This window comes from Podarcis cretensis (assembly GCF_951804945.1).
Source record: "Podarcis cretensis genome assembly, chromosome: 3".
Classification (NCBI taxonomy): domain Eukaryota; kingdom Metazoa; phylum Chordata; class Lepidosauria; order Squamata; family Lacertidae; genus Podarcis; species Podarcis cretensis.
The window spans coordinates 25,212,516-25,232,603 of NC_137172.1; the positions used below are offsets into that span (position 1 = coordinate 25,212,516).

The 20,088-nt window shown below is 42.1% G+C and overlaps 1 protein-coding gene across 4 annotated transcripts in view; it reads right to left on the minus strand.

Annotated features, from left to right (window-relative positions):
- BICRAL (BICRA like chromatin remodeling complex associated protein) overlaps nucleotides 1-19,571 on the minus strand; it is a 28,185-nt gene extending 8,614 nt beyond the window's left edge. The window contains exons 1-6 of one of the 4 annotated variants that reach the window (XM_079968516.1): nucleotides 18,928-19,571; nucleotides 7,852-7,900; nucleotides 6,107-6,155; nucleotides 5,950-6,018; nucleotides 3,691-5,388; nucleotides 2,143-2,233 (exon numbers count right to left, since the gene is read on the minus strand). In XM_079968516.1, the coding sequence (XP_079824642.1) occupies nucleotides 2,143-2,233; nucleotides 3,691-5,388; nucleotides 5,950-6,018; nucleotides 6,107-6,155; nucleotides 7,852-7,895 (1,951 nt within the window). In that variant the 5' untranslated portion in view covers nucleotides 7,896-7,900; nucleotides 18,928-19,571. The other 3 variants (XM_079968518.1, XM_079968517.1, XM_079968515.1) reach the window with 3 other exon arrangements.
- Between the last annotated feature and the right edge of the window lie 517 nt (nucleotides 19,572-20,088).

Here is a 20,088-nt window from a genome sequence, read left to right on the forward strand (position 1 = left end):
TTCTGGGCTAGCGGAGTCTGTAACCTGAAGCGTATGTGTCAGGGACTCAGCGGGAGCGCAGGGAGGAGAGGAGACGGAGAGCGAGGGGGAGCAATCTGAGGGCAGCGTAGGAGAATATGACAGCAGCCCGATAGATTCCATGAGCCTCTCCAGCGAATCGGAAGATTCACAGAAGGGGGCACCGATGGGCAGGGCAAGGGGCGACCCAAGGGGGACACCCCAGAAGCAAGGGGCCAGCGGGGACCCCCAGAGCAGCAGTTGGAAATCAGGACCAGCTTCCCCACCAGAGCGTAGTGGGGGGGAGGAGTCCCAGGTGTCAGAGCCCACATATGCACCACCAGCGAGAGAAGATGAGTCAGGGTTGACCACGCCTCCATCGGAAAGCGAGTTAACGGTCAAGAGGAAAGTTGCAGGCTGGGCGCGCGCGCCAAGTTCAAAGGTACAGGCGAGCGGCACAGAAGGTAGCCCGGATAGGGAACCAGGTCCTAAAGCCCGCCGGAAGGAGGGGCAAGAATCGTCAGGGTCAGCGTCAGAGGAGTCCAGGAAGGATGAGACCCTAGCGGGCAGGAGGGCCCAGAGGAGAAAGGAACTTAGGAAGAGGTGGAGCAAGGCGAGGGTCTTAAACTGGTGTGGAAGGGGAGGAGACTCAGACGGGACTTCGCCGGTCTAAGGTCGAGACGTAGAGCTGCACGCTGCGGCTTTAAAATGGAAACTGAATCTCAATAAAGACTTTTGTACATAACTACAGCCTAGCGTTGGTCCTCTGTGAGCTGGGACCTGGAGGCAGCTCTGACAGTATGTAACCTGAAGCGTATGTAACCCGAGGTACCACTGTATTTATAAAAACTATCTTATGAGCCTGTGAGGTTTAAGCCAGCATTTAACCACTTGCCATTTCATGGAACTTCAGAATGCCAAAGCTGTATACAGGTATCAATGAAAAAGGCACGGGGAGCCCAGCTAATCCCTGTCTTCACAATGTAAATAGCACACATACTAAAGTCCTGTCCAGTCTCCCCCCACCCCCACACTTCGGTCTCTTGTTTCAATCAGGCAACTTTATCAAACGATCATGCTCTTTTTTTACTATATTAACATACATATTCTGTTTGAAATACCTTCTGTTGCTATTTGTAAAGACTTCTTTAAGCTGTGCTCCCAAATACACATTTTCAAGAGCAAGTTCCAATGAGTACGTGAGTTTTCTCTTTTTGGTTCCCGAAGAACTAATGTGCTCAATTACTCAGGCAAGCTTAATGCAGCTTGTTTCAAATCTTAGGGTCACTTCAAGGTTAAACAAAAGATAGCTTCCTGCACTTCCACTACAGGTCAGCTACACATTTGTTGTAACATCTGAAGGGCACGTTCGTGTTCCACAATAAATGTGTGCTCCAATCACAGCTCCCAAGTTTATGTTTACTACTAACATACTACTAAATGCCTTAGGCCACAGGCACAGTCCCAGAAGTTCACCCATGTTCTAAGATGAACAATGACAATACTGGAAGGCCATACATGCATTGAGAAATTAGTGCAGAGCTAACTTCAGGAAACAGCTCCGTTGCTCATGCATCTTCTCTTTGCAACCGATGAAAACATCCTTCTAACATTACATTTTCATGTATTTTGGTAAATTGTTGGTTCTCTGTAAAGCATTTATGACTTGTAAAAGCCATGTGGGGAATCAACTAAATTTGCAGAAGACTTTTAGCAATTTGTAAAGTGCATTTCCTAAATTTCCACCCTACTGAACATAACCTAAATTTCTATCTATACATATTTTAACAGGATTTTCTCTCTGTTTTAAAGTGTAATATAGCTTTTTACCAGTCTGACTGAAAATTGTTGTATGCTGCCCTTTTAAGCTAAATGTTTTCTAGAGATTGATTTTAAAAGCTCTTATTGCATTAATTGAAAGCCGCCTTGAGAAAACTGTTTTAAAAGTGGCATATAAATAAACGAACAGAATCTGACACATGTGTTAACTCTCAGTAGCACAGCTTAACATCAGCCTGAAAGTTCAAATTTTCAAGTAATATTCAAGACAAACCTTTGCTGTAGTTAAGAACCCACTTCATAGCTAAGGAGTTGAATAAAGGTATTTAAAAAACAAAAACTTTATCTGATTTAGCAATTTATTACCTAAAAGACTCGTTAGCTGAGGTGGTCTTAGATTATCCTGTGACTTTGACGTTGAAACTGAAGACACCAAATTCGTAACTTTTTTTTGAGTCTGAAAAAAGACACCACACATAAATACCATGCAGATTATTAAAGGTAAAAGCTAAGGAAAAGCCAATATCCTATATACAAAAGAAAACATATAAACTCTATCTGCAGTTCCAGTTTTATTACCTTGTACTACAAATACAATGAGCTCTGATAGGTAGAGAAATTGAATTTGTTTATCTGAAAGGTTGGCACACAAAATCATTGCCCTTTTTTCAAAGGTTGGCCATTGTGCAAAACAAGATGCTGGGCTAGATATGGCTTTTGGCCTGATCCAGATGGGCTTGTATGATCTCAGCAATCAGTACAAACATCTGTGGCATCTTGTCCAGTTCAGCTATAACGTCTCTGGTTTATTAGACCAAGAAGCACTAGGCCAGTAGGCTCTACCTTCCCTCCACATTTTACTTGCACACCAGAATTAAAGACTTTCCGAATTTGTTGATTGTAACAGAAATTTGTTAAGCCATGGTTTTCCATTGCTGGACCTTCAATCAATACCTTCCATCAACAACTTCTAAATTGCTCCAGATCTTTAAAGATACAGAGAACAAGTAGTACAAATATATATTAAATGGAATCATTTCTCACTCACTTGAGAATGGTCTGACAACCTCAAGAGCTCACCTTCTCATCTCTCATGCAGTCTCAACATGCAAATTACAATAAATAGTATTCAGGAATCAGCTACAATGTGACTTCAATACTTTTAAATGAATATCTAAATCACTACTGAGAATTCTGAAAACCTCATTTTTAGCAACTAAACAAGACCTATTGAAAGAACAGAAATAATGGGTTGTACTAAATGTTGCACGAGTAGAAAGCAAGTTCAAATAATTGATCTTTCCCTTCCTGTTTCCCCCCTACACCAAAAGCTTCTCCAGGTGTCTTTCTGGAGAGCCACTGCCTGTCAGTGTACACAATACTGAGCTAGATGGATTCAGCATAAAGCAGTTTCCTATGTGTGGGTTCTGTCACATGGTGGTGCAGTCAGGAGGCAGGTCTTCTAATGTCAAGAATTTAACTCTAGTAAAACAGGATTCCTCTGCCCAATTTCAGCAATCCTTCAACCCCTCACTGCTGCCCCGTATGACACAACCCATGGCCTCCACTTCAACCTTCTAAAGAAGCTTTTCAGAGGGTACAGGAGGCTACAGGGGAAGCAAAAGAGCCATCTTCTCCATGCACAACAATAGATACAACCCAATAGTTCCAACCAAGAAGTATTGATCCGTTGATACAGATTCTAAAGGTTCTTGGGGTGTTATTTGTTTGCATTGTTGGCTGTAAAACAATAAAATCATAGATGATAGATAGATAGATAGATAGATAGATAGATAGATAGACAGACACACACACATTTAGAAGCTGCATTATTCACAACCCAGCATTATAAAGAGATTTCAATTTTTTAAAAAATTAAATTGCTAAAGATTTTGAACTTGCATCAATCCATACCTGGCCAAAGGAAAACTGGGGCTGGGTTGCCGATGTGTGGCTAAAGGTGTTGACTGATTTGGAAGAAGAAACTGGAAGACGATGTGAGACAGTGACTGACAATTGTGTTCTGTTTTGCTGTGTAAGTTGATCTCCAGCAAAATTTCCTCCGGAAGCAACAGTCTGGGCTGATGGACCAATGTTGGGATGCACTGTAGCAGCAGAACTTACAACTGTAAACCGGTTGCTTGATGAGATACTCGAACCTGTTGACTGTCCAGGAGACATTGTGGTAAAGCCTGTTCTACCTTGGGAAATGTTTCCTTGGCTGGGGGATAAATGCAACACAGCAGACGATCCCTGTTGTAGTGGAACCTGGCCACTGACAATTTGAGAAGTCCCATGGTTCACTATAACTTGGCTTCCAGGAGCTGCAAATGTCTGACCAGAAACTAGCTGTACAGAAGCATTCTGATTATTCAGCATCTGTCCTGAATATGACTGGTTAGTTCTAAGCATGTTCGTAGAATTCCTGTTTAGCATAACATGCTCAGTGGATACTTGGCCAGAAACAAGCTGGGAAGGCTGATTTTGAAGAAGTTGTCCATTTATGGTCTGGACATGGTGAACCGAATTAGGATTTACCGACAGACTTGTGGGTATAAGAAACTGATTCTGAGGTGCATGAGGCTGTCCCATAGGAGAATGGATCACAATACTACCACTGGCATTACTTACGGCTTGAGAGGTAACTGCTTTTCTTGCATTTTGATGACTAACAATATTAACAGACATATGTGGACCAACTACTGAATTCTGAGGGGAGTTTGACGAAGCAAAAGGAATCCCTTGTTGTATATGATGCTGCTGTATTCCCAAGCTATTCACATTGTAGGTAGTTTGCTGGCCCATCTGAATAGGCTTTGGCTGGATATTGATGGGAACCTTGTTAGAATTTGGAGCAAGACCTCTCTGTATAATGATGTTATGCACAGGCAAAGATGTCTGAAAATTTGTACTATTAAATGGGACAGTTACAGGTTGTGCTACTGGACTGGAATTTGAGTTGCCAAACAATGAGTTACCATTAGGTGTTTGTCTATGAACCAAGAGACCACCACTCATGTTTCCAGGTGCTTGCTGCCCACCACCCTTCAAAATAATATGAGACCCTTCGAGATTATTGATGGTCATCATGGAAGGTTGATTACTAAATGAACCAATTAATTGTATCTGTCCTGAACCACCAATTTGACTACTGTTTGACAAATGCTGGCTAGGAACACTGATCCCCACATGTTGCATAAAGCCATGTTGCACACCAACTGTATTGCTTGCAAAAGATGCTCCAACTGGTTGCTGTACCACTTGAGTAACTCCTATAGGTTGCAGCGTCTGACCTGAGTAATTAGAAACATTAGAAGCCTGAGTAAAAGATGCTGATGAGGAAGGATGAAGCTGAGCTTGTGCAAACTGTTGGTTAGGGCCTATGTTGGCATCCAGATAAGCCTCTTCTGCCAAAGTCTGTTCGGTAATATTAGCTTCCTGCAAAGATTTCTGGAGGATATCAAAAGGCTGATCTTCACTAAGATCAGGCAAGGAAGAAGATTCAAGTTCATCATCAAGAAACTGAAGGCTACTTGGCAACTGTAGTCCATCACTAGGCCCTTCTCCAAGCTGACTACCGACACCTTTGATTGATGACTTAGGATCAGAACTCTGAAAGAAAAATTGTAATACACACCATCAGGGTTCAAATCCTAACTCAACCACGAAGTTCAATGGATGAGCCTCTCAGCCTAACCTACCTCACAAAAGCATTGTGAGGATAAAATGGAGAGGGGGAGAACCACATGGTTCGTTGGAGGAAAGGTGGGATGTAAATGTAATAACAATAACAATAAAACACTATTTTAAAACAAATTATTAGTAGTAGTACAGTGTTGCTCATTATAGGTTTCTCTCTCCCCCCCCCCTTTCAGAACATCTCTCAAGAATACTAAGTCAGGTATCATTAGATTAATGACCATGAGTGGCATGCAGCATTAACCCAAATTAAGACTGAGCAAGAAGTTTGAACCAGGTGTAAAGCTTAGTGCACAAGTGCACAAGCTCAGAATTCTCCTCCTTCTTCCCCCATATTCAATCCTTTGGTTTAAATAGCAATTGCCTGCATGTTACTTTTGGCTTTTACTTCACCCAGATAGGAGTATTATAAGAATGGAGAATTTAGGCACACAATAACATGCACTAAAATTACACTTTTTCCTATAAACTTACACTGATATTGGCGAATATGGAATTTGAGTTGGCTGCAGAATATCCTGCATTAGTCAAGTCTTCACTGTTCTGTAATACAGAAAAAGCATTACAATAAGAGCAGCACAATTTGTAAAATTAGATGTATATTTAACATACCAGAAAATATGATACTTACAGGTTTGCTGCCTGCTCCATGGAGGAAATAATTCAGTGCCTGTGCATCTCTTTAAAAATACAAACAGGGAAAGTAAGATGGATCAGTCTGAGAATCTTGCATTTGTTTAAAATATACAAAAAAGGCACGAGCAGGAAGAATCTTTCTGAATCACACCATCTGAATACTGAGGCTTTGATTCCCAACTATTTTAGAGCATGCATCTCAAAGCAACAACCCTGGCTTGCTTGCAACAAACCCTATCAATAGTGTAAATATATATTTATAAAGCAATATATTTAACTGTTACATTGTTTTTAAAATAGCTCTCAGCTAGGGACTGAACCAAATAAGACATACTCAGAGGTGAACCACTGAAATTAATGACCAACTTGTCCACTGACTTAGCTGGCTGTAACTGTTTATTCCCTACATCATTGGATGTTGTTTTGTGAAGGACCAGCTCCAAATGCTGGGGCCTTTGGCAAGAGACCTATCTACGGTGGACGCACTTTCTGCTATCTACATATTTTGTCACTAGCTCCCAAACCACTGCCACCATTGCTCATGCCATTTCCTGCTACTATTACCCACTCCTCTGCTGCTGCTCACCACTGTTAAGTCCCTATCCCACCTGGGGGAAACGACCAAGGCTAAGAAGGCAGTGATCGAGCTGGTGGGAAGAAAGGAGGCAGAGTGCCACTCTCTGGTACTTCTGCTGGTCGCACCAAAATTGACCTTTTAAGTAAAAAGGTTGGTGCTGGAGGTGCCAAATGGAGCATCAAAGAACTACATTCAATCACTACTTTCAGGAACTCTCCTCCTATGAGGAAATTCAACTTTGTCCAAGTGGCCCTTAATATATATTAAGGTAATATTTGTCATTACTTCTTTTACTGTAAATTTTAAATATCTTGTATGCCTTTGGGATAATTTTTATTGGATTATTTATTAATTTCATTAAAAATTATACATTGCTTGTTAAAAACAACAACCTCGAAGTGGTTTACAAAAGTGCCTTATATACTCGTGAATAAATAACTGTAAATAAATGATAAGCATTTCTTTCATTTACAGTATAACTCAAGCATATCATAACATGCATCCAAAGCGTATTTGTTTAAAAAACTTATACCCCCACCTTTTGTCAAAAAAAGAACTCAATAAAACTTCATTGAGAATTGTTCCACTGAGATTAATGGGGTTTACTCCTAAGTAAGTGTGCACCTGATTTCAGCCCTAGAGTGCTATCCTAATAGGGACTGGGTTCTGCCAACCAGGCAGAGAGAGATGGTGCTTACCCAGTGTTTAAATTCTGCACTTTTAAAACAAAATCTCCCCACTGGTTTCAAGGAATTGAATTATTTATGCCAGCTTCATGTTAGCACAAATAGGAGGCCCAAACCTGGAGCCTCTTTGAGAATGAAGGTGCTTTGTATCCATCCCACCCCATTTTGTGGCCTAACACTTGCCACTGTAAGCAGCAGCAACACCAGTGGTAGAACTAAACATGCAGCGCTTTCCGTGGGCAAAGTGGGGGACTTCGCTGCAGAGATGCCTGCCCCACCCACAGAGTAGGACATCTTCTCCACCAGCAGGGAGGAACCTTCATGAAATTCTAACCTTCTCCAGCCAGCAGATCTGGGGATTAGGACAGTTATGCCCTTTTCTAACAGACACAAATAGACTATTTGTGCAAATTTTCTTTTTGCAAAGTGAACTTTATATTATTTCTCTGCATAATTTCTTTTTTAAAAAGATCTTACCCAATAAGATCAAAGAGACAGGATTCATCATCGTCATCATCCATGACAACTAAGGAAAAATAATATTGTATCATAAAGATTTCCTATTTCTTTCCAGAACAAGACAATGAAAAATAGAGGATGCTTTTCAACATGTTTCTTCCTAACATATATTGTTTATTTGTAAAATGTTCCCATTGTTCACTAACCTGCAAATTATGTAGACTAGCAACAGCAAATTTTTACAACAGGGCACACATTATTGCATGCTGCTTTGAATATAGGACTAAAATGGTACTTTGAGGCATAGTATATACTTGTGTTACACATCTGTGCTCATTTTTGCATTTATTCTGCAAAGTACATATGAGGTTCCTGGAAAACAGTGGGAACATATGATTTAACTTTGATGATCTGTGATTTGGAAAATCCAGTGGCATAACTGAAATAAGTGGGTAAAAAATTATGCCTACCAATATTGCTTCCATGCAAATATTGTTTGTAAAAGTCTTCTATATCAGCATTTCACACTCAGCACTGTTTTCCCTCTATTTACAGTAACTTTTGATCAGCTGAGTGTTCTAACCAGTGACAGCTGAGTATTCTCTTTCTGCAGTTGGATTTTCCCTCACTTAGGATTCAGTCTGTAACATTCTGCATACCACCAAGTTATAGCCACACACATATAGACAACAGTGACTCACACATTGGTAACCTTGAGATTGGATAACAGTAACACCCTCTTTGTGGGGTTCAAAAGCTGTAACAGGTACAGAATGCTGCAGCGAAGCTGCTCACTGCTGCTCTCTACTGCGTGCATATAACACCTATCCTAAAGGACCCCCGTTTTAAGGTTTTACTATTTACTTACAAGACCCTAAACAATTTGAGAAATAGTTATCTGAGAAAATCTATTTTCCCATCTGAACCTGCTTGTTTGATGTCTTTAGAGGAGCCCTCTTGGTAGTGCCACAGCTGTCAAGTAGGAGAAGCCTGTCAAGTTGAAGTCTGTTTCCCTCATTAGGGAAGTCTCCCCTAAGAGATCTGGTAGGCACCTTCTGTGATGTGCTTTCACAAGCAACTGGAAACATTATTTCTTGCCAAAGCACTTATAGACCCCTTAGTTATGTTTTGCTATTTATTCTTGGCCAGCTGTCTATTTCTTATGTAGTTTTATTGTTTTAAATTGCTACACACTGCTTTGATACATTTTGCGGAAAGCGGTATAGAAATCTATTAAATATATAAATGATCTACAACTATATGTATACATTACCACAGAAAACTAGACTGTAGCTTAGAAGTGGGAAGGGGGTAAAGCAAGGCTGGGATCAGAATAGGCCAAGGTCCATCCCCACATTGCCATGGTCCTCAGCAATGGGTGACACTTCTGTCTCCGAGTTCCTGCAATGGACAAAGGGAGCAGCCAAAGTACAGTGTGGGTCTCTAACATGTTGCAGCCCAGCACCTGCAGATGTACCCCCAGACCAATTTACACTCAGGCATAGAGTTTTTGGCACTCCCTTTCATTTGTTCGGCTTTGGAATACTTTGTTTTTTATTGCATTTCCAGTCCAGCTCACAACCTCGTATTGCATGATTTAGCCATGTAGGGCAGCATTGCTAGCTTTTCAAGTGAAGACGAACGAATTGTACTATTTGTTTCAACAATTAATAGCTGAGGTAGGCATCCCCAAACCTGACACCCTGGGTAGCTGCTTAAATCACCTGCCCCTAAATCTACCCCCGATTGAGAAACTGACCCAGGCCTGGCCTGGCCTGGCCAAAGTACAAATGGCTAGTTAATTCATACAGTATAAATGGCTAGTTAATTACCGTATTTTTCGCTCTATAACACGTACCCGACCATAACACGCACATAGTTTTTAGAGGAGGAAAACAAGAAAAAAAAAATTCTAAATGAAACAGTGGATGTATGATTTTTGTGGTTCATGCTGTGGCCACAGACATGTGATCTGACAGTGAGTTTGGAGTAGCCCAATGCAAAAATCCTGAGGATCCATGTGGATCCATGCTTTGTAACCACATTTTTGCACCACTGTGACCCTAAGCAACAGTGGGTGCGTGATTTTTTTGGTGCAAGATGTAGCCATGGACATGCTATGTGATCTGATGGTGAATTTGGGGTGACCCAATGCAAAAATCCTGAGGATCCATGTGGATCCGTGCTTTGTAACCACGTTTTTGCACCACTGTGACCCTAGGCAACAGTGGGTGCGTGATTTTTTTGGTGCAAGATGTAGCCATGAACATGCTATGTGATCTGATGGTGAATTTGGGGTGACCCAATGCAAAAATCCTGAGGATTCATGTGGATCCGTGCTTTGTAACCACGTTTTTGCACCATTGTGGCCCCAGGCCACAGTGGGTGCGTGATTTTTTTGGTGCAGGCTGTAGCCATGGACATGCTATGTTATCTGATGGTGAATTTGGGGTGACCCAGTGCAAAGATCCTGTGGATCGATGCTTTGTAACCACGTTTTTGCACCATTGCAGCCCCAGGCAACAGTGGGTGCGTGATTTTTTTGGTACAGACTGTAGCCATGGACATGTAATGTGATCTGATGGTGAATTTGGGGTGACCCAATGCAAAAATCCTGAGGATCCATGTGGATCCGTGCTTTGTCACCACGTTTTAAATGGGGAGGGAAGGAAAAACACAGAAGGGACAAGAAGCACAAGAGGGGTGTGCGGAGAAGCAGCTGGCTAAGAATGCAGGAGAGGGGTATAACGGGGTGGGGGGGAGGAAAGGAAGGCTAAAGTCCCCCCCCCCAAGCCAGCCCTCTCTCTCTCTCTCCCACCTGCGAGTCCCTAGAGCACGGAGAGGAGGAGGTGGTGGGCTGGAGCCTGCACGCAGTGTGACTAGGAAAGAATTAGAAGGAAGGACTCGATCCTTTCCTTAACCCTCTGCTTGCCAGGAGGGCAGGGGATTCCCTGCTCTTTGTTGAGTTTGAGCAAACGCAGCAACAGAAGCGGGAGGGCAGTAAGACCCTGAGGCAGAATGCAGGAAAGCAGCAGCTTCCGCCTTCCCTCCACCCGCCCGCCAGATCTTATTTTTGCCTATTTTTGCCCCTGCGCTCCAGCGAGTCAGCTCCAGGGACCACACATTCGCTCAATAACACGCACAGACATTTCCCCTTACTTTTTAGGAGAAAAAATCTGCGTGTTATAGAGCGAAATTTACGGTAATATCAGTTTATGAAATTCCTACAGTGGTGCCCCACAAGACGAATGCCCCGCAAGACGAAAAACTCGCTAGACGAAAGAGTTTTCCGTCTTTTGAGGTGCTTCGCAAGACGAATTTCCCTATGGACTTGCTTCGCAAGACAAAACGTCTTGCGAGTTCTTGCGAGTTTTTCCCCTTTCTCCCCCCCTTTTTCTAAGCCGCTAAGCCGCTAATAGCCGCTAAGCCGCTAATAGCGCTAATCCGCTAATAGCCGTGCTTCGCAAGACGAAAAAACCTCTAGACGAAGAGACTCGCGGAACGGATTAATTTCGTCTTGGAAGGCACCACTGTATTTTTATTGCTTCTTGGATTAAGATTTGTAAAGAATAGTGTCCTGAACTTGGATTAGCACAGAATCAAGAATTTCACCAGGCAATACTTTTCTCATCATAAGAGTTGCAGTAACAGCGACAGCTACACCTGATGGGAGCTCACCCAAAGATCCATCTCTTAACAGTACAGTGGTACCTCAGGTTAAGTACTTAATTTGTTCTGGAGGTCCGTACTTAACCTGAAACTGTTCTTAACCTGAAGCACCACTTTAGCTAATGGGGTCTCCTGCTGCTGCCGCGCCGGCGGAGCACGATTTCTGTTCTCAACCTGAAGCAAAGTTCTTAACCTAAAGCACTATTTCTGGGTTAGCGGAGTATGTAACCTGAAGTGTATGTAACCTGAAGCGTATGTAACCTGAGGTACCACTGTACAAGAGCCTTAGGAACAAAGGAAGCTGTCTTTTACCAAGTCACACAACTGGTCCTTCTAGCTTAGCATCGTCTACACTAACAGCAGCAGCTCTCTTGAATTTCAGGTAGGGGTCTCTTTTGGTCCAACCTGGAGATGCCAGTGATTGAACCTGTGACTGTCTACATGCTGAACAGATGCTCTACAAATGATCTACAGCCCTGATATTTGGGTATGACTTACACACCCTTGACATCCTACAACTCCCACAGAATCTCATCTGTAAATCTGGCACCTCATTTTCCTAGCAGCATTAATTTGCTTTTAATATGAAGAATACAAGCAGATGAAGCTTTTCCCACACTTGACCTGCTTGTTTTTGTATGCCATATTGAGTATAGTCAGATGAAGAAGATACTAAGAGGACTGATGTATGGAAGTGAGAGCTGGACCATAAAGAAGGCTGATCGCTGAAGAATTGATGCTTTTGAATTATGGTGCTGGAGGAGACTCTTAAGAGTCCCATGGACTGCAAGATCAAACCTATCCATTCTTAGGGAAATCAGCCCTGAGTGCTCACTGGAAGGACAGATCATGAAGCTGAGGCTCCAATACTTCAGCCACCTCATGAGAAGACTCCCTGGAAAAGACCCTGATGTTGGGAAAGATGGAGAGCACAAGGAGAAGGGGACGACAGAGGACGAGATGGTTGGACCGTGTCCTCGAAGCTACCAGCATGAGTTTGACCAAACTGCGGGAGACAGTGGAAGACAGGAGTGCCTGGTGTGCTCTGGTCCATGGGGTCATGAAGAGTCGGACACGACTAAACAACTAAACAACAACAACAAGAGGACTGACATCTTGTTCAGGAACCACTTCTATGCCTTTACAAGCTGCATGACTAGTAGAAACTTAACTGTTGCAGTTTTTCCCCAAATGTAGTTTTAGGGAAATCTGCGCCTGCTGTTTCTTGTTGCTGATATTGTTTTCTCATCAAGCAACCTTTAAAAGTAAATAACCATGCCAAGAAAAAAAAAAAACACCGTGGAAACTCTATCTCTGCATGAAGTTTGCCCCAAGGAGGAAGGTATATTCTCCCACCCTGCAGCCACCCTTTCTTGAACTCCATGCCCCACATTCTTGTTTTACTCCAATTTCCTCATTCCATATGGCTTCCAATCAGAATCCTTTGCTGGACTCCAGCACTTGTTTTTCACCCTGTGTGCAATCCTTTCAATATAAAATTGCATTGTCCATAGGCCTATGTGAGGGTTTTCTGCACATATCAAGAAGTGAAGTTCTCTTTCTGTGTCTCTTCCGCACAGGCCACAGTACCATGTAATGTATCTGTCATATTTTCATATAATGGATACCATTTCACAAAGTTATTATTTTATATAAAGTAAAATGATCAGTTTCAAATATATTTTTACAAAATGACACTAAAACCCATTCAAGAATATATTATACTTGGAACCTCCAGGTAGCTATGGTCAAGTCAGTACCTACTATACAGTGGTATTGTAGGAAGAAAGAAGCATTACCAAACACTTTATGTCCCATCCATGACAATCTAGGTATACAGTGTCCGTGCAAATAGATACATATGCAGTCAGCGCATTATGGGGAATGAAAGTCTGTGAACACTTCCAATGTCCCCATATGGTCCCCCCTACAGAGCTCTGAATTCACATTCCTTGACCAAATGCAGGGTGTCTCCATACATTGAAACTCTGCCCATGTAGGAAAGGATCACACCCTTTATATACTTAAAATGCTGTTTAAATCCTTTTGATTTATTTTTGTTATTATTGCTATTAATTATATTCCTTAGTCACTTTTCTCAGAGTGACCCAAAGCAGCTTATATTAAAATCAATTAAGAATATTCAATAAAATTCTAAAAATACAGATAAAAGTTACCGTATACAGCCATACTGAAAAAAGGCAGGAGTGAAAAGTTCCCATCTTGGCTAGATACCACCCTTTGATTCAGGGCCAAAAATCCTAGATAAAAAGGCAAGTCTTTGCCTGAATCCTAAAAATAAAGATGGCACCAGGCAGGCCTTCCTGGGAAGAGCATTCCACAAGCAGGGGCCACCAGAAGAAGTCCCATCTTGTGTTGTCACCCTGCAGACTTCCTGTGGAGGAGGCACACAAAGGGCCTCATATGATGATTTCAAGGTCAGTTCATGTTTCCTACTTATCTGCATACCAGTGTAGACTGGCAACCACCCGCTACACAGCACTTTCCTCTAGCACTCATCTGAAAGGTCACAGTAACGGAACTAATGAAAGCCTGTCTGGAGCCACATAGTTCAAGTTTAAAAAGGAATTATGTTTTCAATAATTCCAGTTAAATACTTGAAATGGGTGTGCAGGAAATCATGACATCACAGCAGTATATACACAGCCTTGCAATTTGGCCTATTTAAAATCCTAGCAAATCTGATTTGCAAATTTGTTTAATTTGGGGGCAGTTGGCACATTGCTACAAGTCAGCTGCTATGTATAAACTGGTCCTGGATGCAAATGTTCAGTTCAACAAAAATAGGTAATGTATACTCTGTTAAAGCAAAGATCTGAATAGACCTGAAATTAGAATCTGTCTGAATTACTATGAATGGCTTTTTCTTCTGCCTTGTTTCAATTCTATAAAAATGGCAGAAAAATATGGAATTGACTTTATAGTCTACCAGTGCTTATATGAATCACAGCATGTTAAGAATATATGGTTGAAAGTGCAAGCAATACTTGTAATTAATCAAGGATGCACCTCGAAGATTGGAAAAATTTGGCCTGTATGTGTACCCTCAGAAGGAAGATCTTAAGTACAAAGGCAAACCCTATCATGTTTTCTTTTTAACTTGGAAAAGATTTACTAGATTTTATTTATTTATTTTGGCCAAGAAATCTTTGAGTGTCCTTCACATTAATCTACCAGCTAGATTTCTATCCTCGTTTCACATATATTATATACCACAGGGCAATCTGTTTTCTGGAACATCTGCCCTGTTCCATGTATCTGAGTACAATCTAGTTAGTATTTAAGGTTATCTCTATGCGCCATAAGAAATTTACATAGAACCCATTACTGTCTGGAGGGGCGGGGGGAATGAACACATTCAACAGTCTGACATTTTAGTTTGGGTGGGTGGAGAGGAATGGGAATGTTAAGTGAAACTAGAAATGCCTGTGTTTCAGAAAAATTCCTTCCCCATACGAGAACACTATTTTTTGCTTCAATTTGAAACCTGACTTGTTTTGGATCCACTCAATCCTGTTCCCAGTGAACTTTCTGCTTTTTCTCTCTCCTGATAGCAAGGTGAAGACAGCAATTTTATTTAATTAACTATGCTATAAAGTAACTTTTAAATTAATTTTTGCTTACGTATTTATTGAAAGGAACGCTATAATCCTATTAAGTAATTAATAGTATGTTAGTTCTAACTATGTCATTCATCAAGAGTATTATTTGTCAGAAACTGTTCTATAAGCTACATCCTTGGTCCTGGAGTACTGTACACTAGAAACATTAAGAAAATGACTTTGCTTATGTGATCAGGAACTTTTCAGTTGCCCTGGTGTTAATGGCAGGGTTGCCATATGTCCGGATTTTCCCGGACATTACTGGGATTTCAAATGCAGAATTGACATTGGGGGGGATGTCCGAAAGGCGGCACTTTGTTCTGGATCTCAGGCAAGTCAATTGAAAAATCATGCTTTTTTGGCTCAACAACTTTGGGGGTTTGTCTAAAAACTTTTGGGTTTTGTTAACAATTTTTGGGGTGTCCTGGTTTTTATTTTTTGAAACAGGGCAACCCCGGTGGCTGCAAGAGTTCAGTTCAGCTTAAACTGCAGAAAGTCCATATAACAGTTCATGTGAGACCTTGATATTCCACTATAAAGCAACATTCTTCCATCTTTTTTTCCTGTATATCTTATCTACTCATTAGAAACTAAAATAAACAACATCCAGGCCATTATGTAAAATCATGAGATAAACATTACTGCAGTAAGCAGTGAAACAAAAATTTGTATCTCATCAAGGGGAGTATATTTGGGGGAGGAGAAAGTGGGGAATCTCAAACCTAATCCCCCCCCCCCCAAAAAAGGTCTTAATTCTAAAATGCTTAAAGAAAGGTATGTCTTATAAGTCTGTTGCTGGCAAGATATGACTGGCAAAAAATGATATTTAAATGCCCAGGATTAAAATCTCACAGGAAAGCACAATGGTATGATGTGTTGCCTTAAAGCCACATTACTGGGCTTTCTAAACCAAACCATTTCTAAACTTTGGAAGCATTTTTAGTTAATTCAATCCAATCAACACAGGCTATTGCTTTCCACATACTTCACTACTTTAGCAACAGGGATGCCTGTGCCCAAGAAGGCGTATTTTGCTCACTTATTCGATTTTTAGCAAACAGGACCTCCTTGGTACACCGTGTAAAAATGCCCACCTACGAATGAAATCTAGGCGGCCAGTTCAGAGAGTGCTGCTCCTCCATTTTTAAATTTTACAAATCGCTTTTTTTTTTTCAGCAGCCCCTTTGTTGTTTGGCAGACATAACATGGGATTAAGTGATTTCCATATCCACTATAGTGTAGGAGACCTGGCAAAAGGGAGCAGCAGCGTTTTAACAGCTACCCATTACACTGAATGGGTAAACTGTGTGCTTAGGACATGATAATTTAAGTAGCCATTTTTTTAAAAAAAAAGTATACTCTCTCTCACACACACCTTTCGATTCGCATTCCACATAAATTTTGAGGTAGGGTGTTAGGAAAGCGATTACTCTAGGAAATAATAATAAAAAATAAAAAATATATTTCCTAAGTGCGTGGGGGAAGGAGTTATTATTTTGCTCGTGAGGGAGCATTTTGGAGTCTGTTCTGAGGTAACGAGACCAGACCGCGGGAAGCAACGGAGGGCAACGCCCCGGCCCGGGAAGAAATGTCAGGAGTCTCTCAAAATGGCGGCTTGAAGGGGACGAGAGAGAACGGAGAGAAACTGCGCCACAAATCCTGGCCGGCAGCCAGGCAGCGCCATCTTCTCTCCTCCTGGTCCCTCCGAAGCGGGGAACAAACCAGACCGAACCCCTCCGTGTAAACGTAGATACGGAGAGGGAAAAAACAGCCTCCTCGACTGAGCTTTGGAAAGGCACGATCAGTGCTTAAGATATTCAAAAGACATGCATGTTTAAGGGTTTTAAAAAACAACAACATCCTAACCCCGGGAAAAGTAAAGGCCTCATTGTCCTTCCTTCGCCCAGCAATAGGCGATTTGTTTATTTTTACAAATGCTAAACCTGTTTCCGCTCTCCGAACAAGATACATATAACAAGCTGTTTTAACGTTACCGACGTTTACACCCCAAGCCTCGGCAAACCCGTTTCGGTTTTAAAGGGAGGGAAGAAAGAAAATCGGCGACCCACCTCAAAAATGATCCAACATTTCAGAGATTTTTCAAGCCAGTCTTTTAACTAAGGCTTTCTCTTCCCCCATGCCCCCCCCCCATTATAGTGTAACCATAACTGAAAATCAATTAACCACAAAAAAGTACTTTGTTGGAAGACTAGTCCGGCGGCAGTTAACAAGCTCACGTTCATCGAAAGACAAAAACGAAGGCGTTATTACAGATGTAGAATATTTATTATTCTTGCCGTTTTAAAAAACGTGTATTACAGCCTACTATTAAGGTTTATTTTTTCTTCCCCCTCCCCACCCTCTTTAATCCTACCGACGTAGAATCACATACACAGAAACAATCACCATTTCCATTCCTTTAAACGCGATACCGGAGGAGACAAAAAGAAAAAGAAAAACACCGAGTAACAAAAGAAGGGGGGGAAACCATATAAACGAAACGAATTGGGAATCCCCGTAAAAAAACCAAAAAAGCACAGCCCATGCTAAAAAGATATAGCGGGAAATTATGACAAGATGATAAGAGGTGGTCGATGAGAGCAAATCCAACGAGGAACGCAAAAGAAAAAGAAAAATCCTTGGCAGCCTCACGCCCAGGAGAGAGAGAAGACGGAGCGTCTCCATTTTCCCGAGGAGGAGGAAAGGGAAAAAGTGCTTCACAGACCAGAGAGCTTTAGAGAAAAGCAAAGAAACGAGGGGGGAAGAAAAGAGGGAGGAGATTTGAAAAGATTATTTTTCTTTCTCCCTCACACACACATACACACACTCTCGATCCCCCTCTTCCTCACTCACACACACACACCACACACTGAGAGAGAGAGAGAGAGAGAGAGAGAGACACACACACACAACCCTCTTCCTCTCCCTCTTGATGGCCACCAAGGGGGCGGCCAGGAAAAAACACACAAAACCCACCCCAAACACAACAACAACTAATTTTAAACCGGCTCAATCAATGAGTCATTAAAACGAGGTTGTTTTTTTTTCCTCCTTCTTTCGCCTTCCCCTCTCTCCCTCCTCTCCTAAATTTGCATGGCATCAGCGAGAGAGAGAAGGGGGGGAAGAGAGAAAAACCCACCCCAGTCCTCTCTCTCTCTCTCTCTCCCAGCCCCCCCCCCCCCGTCTCTCTCTCTCTCTCTCTCTCTCTCTCAGCTATCAGCCTAGACCTGAAACCTTATCTGTCCTCTCCCTCTTCCTCTCTCTCTCTCTCTCTCTCTCTCCCTCCTTGCCTGTCTCTCCCCCTTTAAGAAACAACATTTTTGGGAAGTGCCCTCAGTAGCCGCCGCCGCCGCCGCCGCCGCGGCCTCTCGCTGCAAAAAAGAAATAAATATTTCATTTCCCTGCGAATTAGCAGCCTGCCCACCCGCGCCAAATCGCCTTCTCCTCCTTCATCTTCCTCCCCGCGTCCCCCCTTCTCTCTCCTCTCTCTCTCTAGATATATATTTATATACATAGCCCCGGAGCCAATAGCTCTCTGGGCTGAAACCTAATATCCTGGTTTTGGCAACTCCTGGTTGTTAATTTGCTCCTCTTTTTTCTTTTCTGTCTGGTCTGGAGATAGATTTCTCTCTCTCTCTCTTTCTCTTCTTCCCCCCCCCCCCCACCACCACCACCCCCGCTCTCTCTCTCTCTCTCTCTCTTTTCCCTCCCCGAAGGAAGGGAGGAAGGAGGTTGTGTGTTTTTTTTTTTCTTCCTTGAAATTTTTATCACAAAATTATAATACACTCAAAGGGAAACTCACCGTCATGAAAAAGCAGTGCCTTGTCAACGGGGTTTCTTCGCCATCACATCAGGGGCTGGCAGTGTAAGAGAGAGAGAGAGAGAGAGAGAGAGAGAGAAAGGGAGGGGGAGAGAGAGAGAGAGAGAGAGAGAGAGAGTACAACAAGCACACAGTGCGGGAGTACCCAGCCAGCCACAAGGAGAGGCGATCGGCGCACCAGGCTGGGGGAAGAAAATGAAACACCGCAGCTCGAGCCGCATTCACAGAGCATTATTAAGGAACGGCGCTTCGGCGAACTTGAGCGAGCTGCCTTTTGCAAAGCGCGGCGTGAAAGGAGGGTCCCCTTTAAAAGATCTCGCTCGCTCGCTTGCTTGTTTGTTTGTTTCTTGGTCGCAAAGAAAATCAAGCCCCCCCTCGGAATAACCAGCTCGCTTCCGAGCTGTCATCTGCTGACCCTTTGCAAAACTTAAGTTTGCTCTTAGTTAATGGTGCAGTGAGTGACTAAGTCGCCCGGTCTAATAGAACGTTTTGCAGTCCGCCCCAACCAGTTGTGTGTGTGACACAGTTGCGCGTTTTGGAAAGAGCAAAACGCCGCTTTTAATTTTTCATTCTTTTTTACATGCACACCCAAAATGACACACACAAAGGAAACTGAGGTTTGAAATGCTTCAAAGAACTGAATGATAAGATTTTTATTTTTTGAAAAAAATTCTGTCCGTACACAGTACCTAACTTTCTTAGGGATTAACCTGAGTATTGTCACTTTGTGATGGTTGTTACCATACTTTGATATGCTATTGACAAGAGCCTATTATAAGTTCATAAAATATTAAATTAGTGGCCATGATATTTCATGTTTTCTGTTCTGGGAGGGGGAAATTTATTTTAAAGTTTGTTTAAAGTAGACCAGAATTCTTAACACTGTCCATATTCACTGTTCTATTTGTGCAAAAAAATGCTATTGTTCAGCAATGCCTACCTTTCATGTTCTAAAAAAACAAAAAACCATGCTAAAACCTTTTCAAATAATTAAGAAATACTTGATTTCCTGTTGAGAAACATAACCATTCCACCTTGTTTTAACATTACAAAACCTTTTGTTAAGTGCCTTTGAAAACATGCACCTAACCTTTTCTGCTGAGGAAAAAAATGGTTTACAGATTATTTCTCATTGGGATAGAT